Here is a 13,789-nt window from a genome sequence, read left to right on the forward strand (position 1 = left end):
TACTTTGTTACTCTGTGTCAGAGATAAAGCAACTCCTGCTTCACCACCCTGTCCCTCCTATCTGAAAAGACAAAAATCCTGAGAGATTTTGATTCCTGAAAGCAGCTTCTTTATTTAGAGTAGGTGGCTTGTGCTCTCAGGTCAGTCAGAGTCAGGTCACCAGGAACCCAAAAGAAATTTCTGCTGAATTTGTTGCAGGTGGAAAACTAATGGAACAACATTGAACACAAAGTAAATAGCAATTATTAAAACCAGGAGAGTCTTTGTGGAAAAGTTTGTATTTTATTCAGGACAGAAAACAGAATAGACCTGCATATTTTGTAAACCTTGGTAAAGTTTTAGAAAATGTCCCTTCTTTTCTTTTTGATAAAGATGATCTATACTGTAATGTTTTTAGTACTTGACTATCATTGTTTTATATTTAAAATATTATTCAGGTAAATTCACAACATTTGTAACTTTTTTTTTTAGGCACTGAAGAGGATGTAGTGAAGTCAAAGAAAACTTTCCGAAGCCAAGCTGTGGTAAATCAGAATGCAGAAACAGAGCTTATGCTGGAAGGAGATGATGATGCTGTTAGCCTGCTACAAGAAAAAGAGATTGATAACCTCGCAGGTAATTATACTTTTCATTAGAACTAAGATAAGAGTCAAAAGGCTCTTTTAAGCTTGTTAGTTCTTATTTAGTTCTTAACCTTTGTGGTTAATGTTTTAATATTGACAGCTAAGCATACAATAGCAATATGAACAGATTCTTTGCATTTCAGATTTTATTGTTTCCTCTCTACTTCCTTGAGGTATGGGCAGTGAGTACAAAGCATTTGCCCATTGCACAGTCTTTGAGCAGAGATGTGAGAAACAACAATACCTCAAGTCCTTTTATTAGTGAGGGTCACTTCTTGAAAAATCTGTAAATACCAATGTGAAACCTCTATTTTGTTGGGGTTTTTTTTGTTTGTTTTTTTTTTTTTTGTGTTAAATTGCAAATGTGAACTCATTCCACAAGTCAGGGTTTTGTGAGTCAGAGTGTGCTTGTGCCTGATCTCAAGTGCCCCGCAGATTGTGCAGAGACACCTGCCCTCCTGCTGGCACCCAGTTCTCTCAGTGATGGAGTTAAGGGGGATCTGCAGTATCTCAACCCATCTGTCACAGCAAGAGAAAAAGTTGCCTGTTTTAAGCAAGGACTAAGAGAGAATGAAGCTGTAACCAAGCTATGAACTTTGAGTTAGCATATGAGCTGGGAATGAACCCTCTGTAAATATGCATGAGAGCTCTTCTGGTCCTTTCCTGGGTGAAGGAGTGCAGTGAGATCTGTTTATCTGTCTTCTAGCAGGTTCTGTTACAGCTCTGTCTTAGAGATCATACTACCTTCTCGGGGAAGTAGTCTGGAAAAAAGGACATGTTGAAAGTTGAAAATGCACTCTTCTCTCAGATGGGATAAAACTGAGAAGTATGAAATTTTTTAGATTAATTTACTTAGGAGTATCTTTATTAAATTACTCCACTAAATGAGATTTTTGTGATGTCATCATTTATTTTCTGCATAACTGAATTTCTGAAATAGCTATCTTCGCTCCTGCACTTTCTTCTGATACATAGAGAAAATCTGTAGCAAAGATAAGATCATAAATAGAGGATTAAAAAAAAACAAAAATAAAACCAAAGCAAAACAAACAAACAAAAATCCCACAAAAAATGAAGAGGCAAAAAAACCCCAACAACCGCCTACTTGGAAGTTAGTCTTGTACTTTAGAACTAGAGAAGAGCAGAGAGGGGGAAATAGATGGTTTAATTTGGGAGCAAGCATCAGTATATGATTATCACAGTTAATATGTCACTCTACTTGCTTTCTCAATCTGCTGCTAACTGCTGCTGAGACACTGTTGTCTAAAGTCAATAAAAGAGTGTATCAAGCAGGACCATAAATGGGATAATTTGATCAATGTCCCTTTCTCTTTTAGAAGGAAAACTCAGTACTGCTTTGGCTAAGTTCTTATATCTAAGAACGGTGTTTCTAACTAAATATGCAAATAGTAGTTTAAAAGGCTGTTTAGAGGCTGAATATGCATTTTAATTGAAATATTGATAAAAAACTGCAAAGTGGACATGAAAAATTCTTACCCAGTCTAGAAAATCTCAGTTAGATATGAAGTTCTTCTCTATGCCACAACACTGATACTTTGTTCAATACTATTCCTATAGCTACATCCCTCTGCATTTCAATGTGTCCTTAAGAATTAATGGGCAATTTATCCTTTTACTCAAGATTGCTGCTGGATGGCAACCCCTGCTCCCTGAGGACATGGCACAGTCATTCTAGTCCTTTGCTTTTACTGTTTGTAAAATTGGGCGATATTGTCAGTATTGCAAAAGCAGAAATAATAGAAAGTGGAAAAAAAAAACCACTTTTGAAAAACTGACAGGATGCCCCTGTGTTCCCTATCAATGCTAACAGAGCAAGCAAACTGCTTCCAAGTGCGGTGAGGTGATGTGATAATAGTGCCATATGGTACCAAAACCTGTGAGCTTCTCAAAAAGAACCCACACTCCACTATCTCAGTTTTACCATTAGATTAACTGCAGCCTTTGCTATTCAACTCTCACTCATCTTTGGAGCTGATGTTGAGAGTTAATGATGACTCACAGTATCATACATGTCTTCTGTAAAATTTACATTAGTAAAAAAACCCTGAATCTCATGATACCCTCTCTTTAGCTGCTGATTTTGCATGATTTTCCATACAATCATATCACTGTTTTTCCCAGTTTTCAGTAAGTAGAATTTGGCTCTGAAACTTGAGTCCAATAACTGAAATCAAGAAAAGCAGTAGGCAAAGAAGGTATAGGTTTGGCTTAAGAAGGTTTGAACAATCTCTGACAGCTCTGAAGAGCAGGTCCCAATAAAGCCACACTGTCTGTTCTTGTCTAATTCTAAAGTTATGTACATTTAGTATACATGATCTGGAAATCTTTGAAATCTATCTGGTTATGGTATTGCACAGCATCATTTATATCTAGTTACTGCTCACAGTGAAATGACACATAGGAATTTCTATATTCAGATATGCCTCCAATTTAACTTTAAAGCTTAAATCAATTCAAACCTGATTTACAACGATTTGGATTGTCTCAGTAAGAGATAGGAATTAAACAAAATCTTTATAAACCAGGTTTCAATTGATTTAAGATTGTCCACATTTAACTAAAACAATTTAGCATTGTTTATTCCATGAAACTAAGGCACATTTTGAACAGATGAGGTGTTTGGCTTTAGAAAATTTTTAACTAAGAGGATATAAATAATACAATATTTTGATTTGTGAACTTAAAATTGAAAAAAAAGGGAAGTTTGAAACAGATTGAGATTGTTCATGCAAAGTTATCTGTACATACCTTTTGTTCCAGAGACTCTTTATAGTTTTTCATCAACCATGTGGCACAAATCAATGTAAAGTTCACTTTGATAAATTGCATATGGTATGGAGAATTTTTAAATAATTATAGTCTGAATATTTTTATTATATAATCTTAGTATTCCATATGTTGCAATTGCAGTTGGTCAGATTTCATTATATTAAGTAACATTTTAATAAAATATGAAAATCTGATTCCATGTTATTATGGTCTTAGGATTATGACTTATAAGTTTGCATCACAATTTTTAACAAAAGCAGTATTGAAACTGTCTTACAGTATGAGTCAGTGAAAGACATCGTTCTTGTTTTAGCATTTATGTATTAAAATATTTTACATGTTTCTGTTTCAGTTTTAGCTCCTTTTCTTCCCAGACTGTTCACTTCAAGAGGCAAGTCACATCTCTCTTAGAACTAATGATTGAGATAGCCCAGTCAATTTTAACAATTTCCTAATATATTGTGAATCTCTGGGTAATGCAATCAAATCCACTGTAGTGACTTGATATTACTAACTCTTGTCCTTTTCTTTTCCATTTATATTTCCTAATGCTGCAGTAGGACTCTTAAATACTTACCTTTTCTCTTAAGATCTTAAGAATGTAAATTTGCTAACAGTTTGTCTCCTGCTTAGTAAGCGATTGTTTCAAAATGAAAAATATGTGGGTGTGTTCTAATATTATAAGCTTGCATTTTTACAGGGACATAAGGTAGTAGATCTAGTAGATATGCAGTTTTCTTCTAACAAAGTTTGTTGTTTGGGTTGGAGTTTTATTTTAGAGCACTGATCTTGCATTGAAATAGGTCATTAAAAAAATAAAATAAATGTTGATCTACTTAGGTTTTATGAATTCTATATTTTAGGAAGATGTTCTCTTTTCTTTGTTGTGAAGATGCATTTCACTTGCTGAGACTTGTTTGTGTGCATTTGAGAGCAGAATTTAGCCGTGACGTTTTTGAAAGATACATGTTCTTAACTGGAGCACATTTCATCTCTTTTGTCATAGAGCTGGTGACAGCAACAAATATACCCCAGCCAAGCAAGGGATGCTTGATAGAATCTTTTGCTACTCTCTAAAAGAGTATTTTCTAAAAAGAAAGAAAGGAAATAAAAATAGGAGGATATGATGCTTTGAGTTATTTTAGGAAGACAAAGGGCTTTGGCAGGCATCTGGTTACGTGCATGGGCTCAATCAACTCAGAAGCTGACTTCCTCATCAGCCATGGTGAATTACAGCCTCACAACACTCTTGCAAGAATAAATACATGTTTGCTCCATTATATGAGCAGATTAAGCAACTCATCCAAATAAACACAAGGAAAGCCACTAACTGCCTTTAATGAATTTTAGTCTTACTGTATCATAACCTTCAGTACAGAATCTTCCCTTCTTGGACATCTGCCTTGAGGTGGAAGGAGCCTCCCCCCATACAAAAGGGCCAGGAATTTTGATACAGATGCAGCATCCCAGTACTGCCATAACTTTTAGCAACTTTGAACTTCAGAGTAGAAGTATTTCTAGAAAGCAGCGCTATTGCTAATAAACAAGAGCTGATCTTCCATCTGAGCCAGCACGAGTAGTGAGTCCACAGTGGCCTGAAGACTAAATATGTGGAAAGCCTTCTCTCCAGACTTCTTAGGAGTGTGCTGAGTGTATTGACTTACTGCCCTGTACTAAGGAACACACTGGGTCAGGGGATTTGACAGCTTGTATTATTATTAATGAGATATAAGACCTTTCACTTCCAGGTCATCTGTTTGAAGTCCAGACAAACATTATCAACATCTGTTTTGTGGCCTATGCGACATAAGCCTTTTGTCTCATTTCAGACAAACTAATAGAAATCATCATAATTTTGACCAATTTCCAAATGAAAAAATTTTAGATGATGTCATTAGCAGGAATTGGAATAGTGCCAAAAGTTGTACTGCACAGAGTTACAATTAAAGTTGTATAGCAGTACAAAAAGAAAAAAAAATTAAAAGATAAATTATTTAGCCCATGGGGAAATTTTCTATTCCAAATAGAAACAGCTCATTTACATTTCTGAAACTATGCTGAAGTCTCACATAGGACCAGATGCAGCAATAAAACCAGTAATACATCAAGGAACTGCACCTAAAGACACAAAAAACCTTGCAAAATAAGTATTTTTTTATGGTAAACATATATTTTGACTCATCTTCAGGTGTATAATACACATTTAAAATTTATACATGTACATTTTGAGTTACGGTAACACTTCTTTTGGCCAAAGTCTGACAAGGAATTTTCTATACAAGAGTTGACCAGTGTAGACAATCTCTGGTAAGCAAAGCTGTTTGAAACTTTTTCTTACTTATTCCTAAAGAGTAAAGGAGGATCATCTTTTCTTGAGTTTTCTTCTGTTGCCATTCTCAAAATGTTAATAGTATATGTAGTATTATTTCTATTGTTTTTCTTAACAGAGAAACAAGTAGACAAACAATAGATTTTCTTAATGAAAATAAAAAAGAACACAAACTTGAGCCTCTACTGAGAAGGCACATTTTCAAATTATTAGATTTTTCAGGCATATAAAAATAATGTATTTGAGACCAACAGAGAAATTTTTGTTGCATTATCTGCTGTTAGAGTAATGGATTGAAAGAAAGGACCAAATAGCATTGCTATTGTCTTCAACAGTGACCACAGCCTACTCAGGTCATTTAGGAGTAGAAAAAAGGTATCATCTTCATCATTCTCCCTCCTGGAGAACAAAGCACAACAGTGGTTCCAAGGGTGATCTCATCTTCTCTCTCCAACTCTTCTCCTCCTGCCCTGGTATGTCCTCTCCTGTGGGGCTGGGAGAGCCCTGTTGTCCATCACGTTCTCTCCTTCTCCTGCAGCAGTTGCCATCCACACACCAGTGGCTCTGATGGTCTGGAGTGGCCCAGAGAGCAGAAAGCAACAACCATAAGGGAAACCCAGCAAAGACTGTAGCAATTACACAGTGGTGCTTCCTAATAATTCTCTCTCAACTTCCAACAGCTTGTACTTCTAATACTTCCAGAGCCAGAGGTAATCATTATTAGCTTGCTTACTTCCTTCCTTCTTTCTTTCTTTCCTTACCATTTTATCTCTCTTCTCTCTCTTACACTCTTACTTTCTTTTTCTCTTTCTTTTTCTCTCTGTCTGAAGGTGGCTAAGGTACCTTAAGCTTTGCCATACTTATGCTTTTTTCCTTTAAGAAAGTATGTATATCTATGTGCACGCTCAAATAAGCCTGTTAAGTAACAAATATAAAAGCTTCAATACAAAATACAAAAAAGTCTTAATATTTCTCCTAGTTTTTCAAGCTTCCCAATGGAAAATCTTCACTGAATTCAGCATGCACTACTAAGCAGCTTTTTTTTTTTTTTTCCCTTCAAACTTCATTATTATTGCAAATTAGCACTCAAGATAGGAGTTTCACTGGGGCAGTTGCTTGTCTGGGAAAGTGACAGGAATGTGGAAGAAGAGTGATTCCATTTCCCATTCTATGATAGATACGTAACCACATAAGCCTTTTACTTCCAAACATGGAAATTTAATTCAGCCAGATTTCCATAGTTTCTGTTTTTTATGTATTCAAATGTTGATCCTCAAGTCTAAGTATAAAAAGAAAAACATATTTGTATGAGTTTAATTTGGAGTATAGATTCAGGCATAAACTGAAAACAATTATACTTTTGATATGTAGTTGGCTTTCACGTTGAAAAAGAAAAAGGCCCACAGTTTCTATAGCATACTATTTTTAGACAGCTCAGTGTTTATTCTAATAATTTTTTCCATATTACTATCCAAAATATCTTAATATTTTATAAGGTGGTTGTCAGTCACATACGATAGTGCTCCTAAGCACAGCTTTGAAGAACTCTTCTCTTTGTACCTTAGTACAACAACCCTAAGTCTAAGCACCTTCAGCTTTTAAAATGGCAACCAGATATCCTGCTTTCCAAGCTTTAAAATTAAATCAGTTCAAACTCTGCTGGATTGTATTTATGAGTGTCTCTGAGAGTGCTGGTACCAGTCTATTTAATTTGTTTTTTTCCATACCTTGAGAAACATTTTATTTGAATTTTCTAAGGCTGCAGAATTAGACTACAGTGGAGCCTCTGACTTCACAGGTCTGTAGCTTCTCCCTTTTCCTGACATGCCACACTCTGGATGGAACTGGTTAATTCATCAAAGGTCAAGCTGATGAGCTACCTGATATATAGGAAACCACAGAAAGACAGGCCTAAGCATAAGGAAACCATTTTGCATCTTATTTCATCTTCACTATGCAATTGGTTCCCATGCAAAAATCCATTTATTCTTCATAGGAACATACTGGAACTGACCCACCATAGATTAGTTGAAGGACTGTATCCAGAACTGTATTGACAGTATCTATGTTTAAACTAATCACTTTCATTGACCTTTGTACAGGACTTTTTTTGCTTTTCCTTTTTTCCTCTGAAGCCAATTACAAGATCAGTGAAGAAGACATTTTGCTTTTGTAATTTCTGAAGCTGAAAGCCATTTTTAACAAACTTTTAAACAAGAGTAATGACCTAAGAAGCAATAAAATTCCAGCAGTGGAATCAGGTTGTTAAGGAAAAAAGGTTGAATGACAGAGCCTGCCGCATCACTTCTCCTTTCAATAGGTACCAGAGGATATTTATGGAGCAGTCTTCTGAATTGCCCTAACTGTGGGAATGCAATACATGCAGCCAACTAGTAGATACAGTTGCACTACAGTTGGCTCTGGTGTGGTTTAGAGATACTCATATTTTCAGAAAATTTTGAATTTAACAACTGTTACATCTCAAGTGATTTTTCCAAATATACCTGTCAAGTTATATGCTGATCCAATAACCTATGTCTTCATTCCCACACAGATATAGGAGTTACTATCTATATAAGTGAGCTTTAAAATATCATGAGCTACCTGAACATAATATTTCTGTTCACTCTGGTCTTAAGAAATACAAGACTTACAGTTTATCTGAAGAGTCTTTTGAAGGAGACTGGAAGGAATGAAAGCTGAAGGGCTTATTTCCTTAAATTTCTAATTAATTGAGCCCTATGGGCATGACAAGGTACACAAACTGGACTGTATAAGATACCTGTCAAGTCTGGTTTGCTCAGACTGGCATATGGGATTTGATCCCTTGTGTTCCTGACTCGTTAGCTCGAGTTCCTGTTTCAGAGGTATACCATTATAGCAGGCTGCTCTCTCTGCTTTCTCCTTTCTTCTTTAAATGAACATTAAACGTGTTATTCTTCTGAACATTAAATATGCTTTTCTAAGGTGTATTTTTTTCTGTTACTTTTTGATTAAATAGCTAGCTATAGTGATTGTCCCAGAGAGAAAAATTGTTACTTATGTGAGTGTGTTCAGCATCACTTAAGGTTTTCTAAGTTTAAAAAGTATTTTAAGTTTTACCTGAGAATGAGGAGGGAGCTAGTGCAGGTCCAACTGCATCAGTGCAGAATACTAACATCTGGATGCACTGCTTAACAATCAAGTTCTTAAGTTTCTAAACCACCTTAATTTACTCAGTCCTTCCAAGGTATAGCTTCAGGCAGAGCACACTGTATGAATCTAATTTTGAAGTGGCAAATGTGTGCATTGCAGTAGTGAGGTCCCTATCCCAAATATTTATATTTCTGGCCAGGTGTAAATCATTAGAGGGAGTCTTGACTCTTATTAATACCTGATCGTCTGGCAGGTTGGCACTTGGACATGTCCTGGAAAAATGCTAAAGCCATGTAAGCCATTTGGAATGTCAGCACATTCAGAAGTTCTCATGTGTGCCACAGAGTAAATCTGACTTTACCAGCAAGCGGGAGCAAATGTTGTGTTTCTGAGTTACTCTGGGCTGTTAGACACACAGCTAATTGTTCCACGGGACCTTCAGTGGTTCAGTAAGACTGACTTTGGTTTTGTGTTGAGTTTGTCTTTGCATATTCTCTAACTGTTCTATTAAGTGATTGCTTTCTACCACACTTGGAACAATATAAAGAAATAGCTATTGCCAGGAATATTGGGATGCATGTTTTCCCTTAGGAAAAAGTACTATTTAATATTTTTCTTTTAATGACACCAGGAAGGTATAGAATTAAAACAATAATAATTTACCTGTAAAGGTGCGTATGTCACTTAATTCAAATATATAGGTGAGTGTGTAAATGTTTGAGATAAAATTACTTTTTTTTTTTCTCAAGCAACACTATATTTAACTATTTTCATCATCTCATAAGAACTATGTAATTCTTTCTTATTATTTTATTCACAGTTCCAATATGCAATATTGTTTTTATTTACATTTTCTTTCTAATCAAACACATTTGCTTGCTGTTATGGCAACCACTTAAGAGAATTGAATTGCTGTAATTGTTTAGTCATTGTTGTTGAAAAAGACCATTTAAGTTGATCTTTGATGTTAGTAGTAGTAGTGTTACGTGCTTTGTGGAGGAAAGGGGGGAAAAGTGGGGAAAATCTTGAATATCAGGGCCTATCCAGACTGGTTATGACATTTAAACAAACAAAAAAAGTCAAAGCCTCTCTCACAATATGAAACATATGATTGTGCAGGAGTAAAAAGCCAACAAAATAAGCTTGGATATCTCTGAAAACAGGGGAAATTAATTTGGGATATTATTTAGTGGTGGAAGAAAAAAACAAGATTATAGTCATATTTAGACTTAGACTCTGTTTTTTTGCATTTAAAAATTTGTGCAAATTATCTTTAATGAAATTGTTGAAAGTGATGTGTAAAGAGAGCTGTGTATGTACATTCTTATAAGGGCCTTGGCTTGAGTGAAGTTACTGCCTTCAAGTATTTGCTATAGCGGAGAACAAATTGGAGGCAGCCATCCTCATGTAAGTTCAGTATATTTACTGTGGAAATCTTTTTAAAGGGTAGTTTGAATTAAATTTATGATGACAATGGGAACATAAATAGACTAAATTCTGTGAATTGTTTAGGAATCTTACCTTGTTTACTTGTTATTTACTTGGCATTACATGTGTTATATTAGATGTTAATTGGTTGAAATATTTTTCAGACTAAAGAGCTTTTCCCAAAGGATTCTGGTACCTATACCTCATTCTACTTCCATGCTATGTGACTTTCATTTCAAGAAACTGAAGTTTTTGTGTGCTTGTGCATATGTTACATCTAGTTTTTTTAAGTATAAGGATTTTTATACATTTCAAATACAACTCCATGCCAGATACACCTGGTTTTATAGTTAAAGTGTTGAGGAAATTTCAGTTGTCTTATTTCAGGTATCTTGTGAATGATTTTTAGTTATTATTCTTATTATCTAAAATTCTTGTTTGTGTCATATCAAATTACAAAATTTAATTTATGCAAACTATTTCACATAGTAAAAGTATTGGTTTCAGTTCATCTATGTTGAATATATTTATATGAAAAAAAGATCTATATGGTTTTTCTTTTAAACCAGTATCAGTTAAAAATTAAATATGCCAACATCCACCTGGTTTTTTTCAGAGTAATTACCAGCAGGTTGTAAAATTAAATTGGTTGAGCTGATTGGATATGTTTTCAAAGTACTTTTCCCAGCTAATACTTTATTGTTTATGGGTAATCACCAAAATTTTATTTTAAAAGTCAGATTTCTAGGCCTGCAGCAGGTAAATGTCTTTTTTTCATAATTCAGCAGATAAAAGCATGTACCTTACTCTCCTTAGGAGTAATTGTGCCCAATTTTCATAGCAGATATACCTCCAGTGTAATTTTCAGGCTCATGAATATAACACATGTTTAGCTCTTACAGCTAAAAATGACAGTTTCTGAAAATGAAAATATTTGAAATAATAAGTTCAAAATACCACTCTTTAGAAGCTTTCCTTAAGAGGTGCAATTTTACTGATATTCTATTAGCAGATAACAAACTTTTAAACCTAATAGAACTTTTCACTTGGCTCGATTTGCTTTACTTGAACTTGAAGAATACAAGAGCTAAGTTACAAGAACAGGGAATTAAGTTTCTGTTTGACAAAAATTATGCAGGGGAGCAGGAAAGTTACATTCTGCTTTTATTCAGTGGGACCTTCTAATTTCACAATTATTTACTTTTGGAAAGAAAATATTATTTTAAAAGGTAGATGTGTGGTAGAGTTTATTTTAGAAATGTAATTCACATGTGCTGACCACAGGGATCAGGCAAAAGGGAAAAACCACCATTTGAACAGATTGCTAGACCTATGTGTCTGAAGTGATTTCTGGACTGGTTTTAAGGCCAGAACTTCTCTGGTAGTTTGCTGCCTTTCTCTGCGGTCGCCCCGATAGCTTCGGAGAAGTGTGGAAGAGGCAACGAAACGATCCTTAAAGAGAGATGCTTTTGCTTAGAGTCCCAAGAGCTGACAAGCACCCTAGCCACGGGTCCCCTCCAGAAATGCCAGCTTGTTGGGAGAAGTGAGGCAGCCACAGGTTGGCTTTTCCCCCGGAGCAGGAAGGGAAGCGCCCTCGGTGCCGCCCGGGGTTCCTGCGCTGCGCGGGGAGCGCCCGGCAGCATCCCCGGGTGCCGCTGCTCCGGCTGCCTCTCCCCCGGGCAGCACAGCCTCAGCCCCAGCCCCGACCCCGGCCTTCTCCGGGGCCGCAGCCGCGCTGGAAATGAATATTTACATCCCCTGGAAAAGCGCATCTCGCCACCGCCGAGGGGCCGGGCGGAGGCTGGAGACGAAGCTCGTTATCCTTCCCGAATGCGAATGAGCCCGTCCCGTGGCTCTTGGCTCAGGTGTGCTCAGCTTTTGTTTCATTAGATTATCAATTGGGTTTGAGAAGGAGACCCAGAGCTTCCCGATAGCTCGGTGCCATATGGAAAATCTGCGCTATTTTGATTATGCTCTATGTAAACATTTTAATATCGGATCCTTAAAATCCAGAGACTATCCCAAAGGGGATTAAAACATAATCCTCTCTCTATATAGCTGTAGTGGATTAATTTCGTATTCTCTCAGTGGCTGGCTTGCTCCCTGAAGGCTACAACAAAAAGACTCAGTGCTCCTTAAACATGCTATGGAATTGCAAGTTGTAATTGGAGATTTCCAAAGGACAAGTGTAAAAATGAAACAGTGCTAATACCGATTTTTTTTTCATTTTGTGCTTTAAGAAAAGAAGTCTGTAAAGATATTTTTAAACTTAGTTTGAACATCCTCTTTCCTGAAATCCCATATAGTGACTGCTATTTATTTTGCTTTATGGTTTATTGGTTTTTTTTTTTTTTTCCTTTGTTCGTTTGGCTTTTGGTTGGGTTTTTTTCTCCCGAAACAAAAAAAAAAACACAAGAAAACCTTTTCTCATCTGGAAAGTACGATAATGCTTATTCCTTGTCTTTATTGTGATCTCTTTGACATGTTTACCTTGCAACAAATCTATGGTGTCATTTGAGTAGAATGCAGGGCAGATGCCAAGGTACCAGCCTGGGAGGGAGCTCGGAGCCTTTTCTCGGGAGGAGTAGAAAGCCAGAAATCCCCAATTTCCCCTGCCTTCTGGAATGGGCTAAGAAGTGACTGTTCCCTTTCCCTCCACGTTCACCCCTGCTTTTGCAGCTCTGCCCCCTGCTCCAGTCCGCGAGGGCACATCACCCGCTAACCAAGGCGCTCCATTGTCTTCGTCTGAATGGCAGATTATAGGGTTTGGCCTTTTGGCCATTAAATAGCGGTGGCTTTATTTTTATTTTAGCCACACAACACCAGGGAAAAGAGGTAATTGGATTAAATTGATGTTCTTCCTTCTGGGATTCACCAAAGCCCACAAACGCCTCCTTAAAGTGATAGAATATCGGGTCGTTTCCAGGACGCGTCTTTCGAAGGCGCTTTTCTCCCCGCACAAAGAAAGGCCCGGGAGCCCATCACCCTGAGCCGGGCCAAGTGTGCCCGAGAAGGGACCGAGGAGGGGTAGAGCGCTCTGCTTGAGAGGGCAAGTGCTTCTGCAGGGCAGGGAACCGCCAGCCGTCCAGACCCCCCTTCTGTAAACACAAAGAAAGGGGGCCAGGGGAATAGAAACCCAAATCCACTTGTAATCGTACAAGAGAATCGGGCGTAATTACTTGAGCAACCTAGATGAAGATTGATGAGGCTTTAAAGCGGCGTTTCGGATCGATCACTCTGCCCTTTGGAGCCTCCAGACGGGCTTCCCCGGCTCGGATCGGCTCCTTTCCCACCGCCGAGGGAGAGAAGATGGAGGCGAGACTGGGAGAGCAGCAAGGCAAGCCCGGCGCATGTGATTCCGATCAGCTGACTGGGGTCAAGAGGCTACCTCGGTTTATTAGGAGATGGAAAACAATAAAATGAAAGAAAATAGAGTTTGTATCAATATTATCCCGTCCGCCACGCTGGGCTGCTGAAAGCTGTC

At 37.2% G+C, this 13,789-nt stretch overlaps 1 protein-coding gene across 2 annotated transcripts in view; it reads left to right on the top strand.

The window, feature by feature from the left end:
* NBEA (neurobeachin) overlaps nt 1-13,789 on the top strand; it is a 454,830-nt gene that overhangs the window by 289,689 nt on the left and 151,352 nt on the right. For both annotated transcript variants that reach the window (XM_053932002.1, XM_053932009.1), the window contains exon 40: nt 472-615. In XM_053932002.1, the coding sequence (XP_053787977.1) occupies nt 472-615 (144 nt within the window). The remainder of the gene's footprint in view (nt 1-471; nt 616-13,789) is intronic.

The sequence above is a fragment of the Vidua chalybeata genome, chromosome 2 (genome assembly GCF_026979565.1).
Source record: "Vidua chalybeata isolate OUT-0048 chromosome 2, bVidCha1 merged haplotype, whole genome shotgun sequence".
Lineage (NCBI taxonomy): Eukaryota > Metazoa > Chordata > Aves > Passeriformes > Viduidae > Vidua > Vidua chalybeata.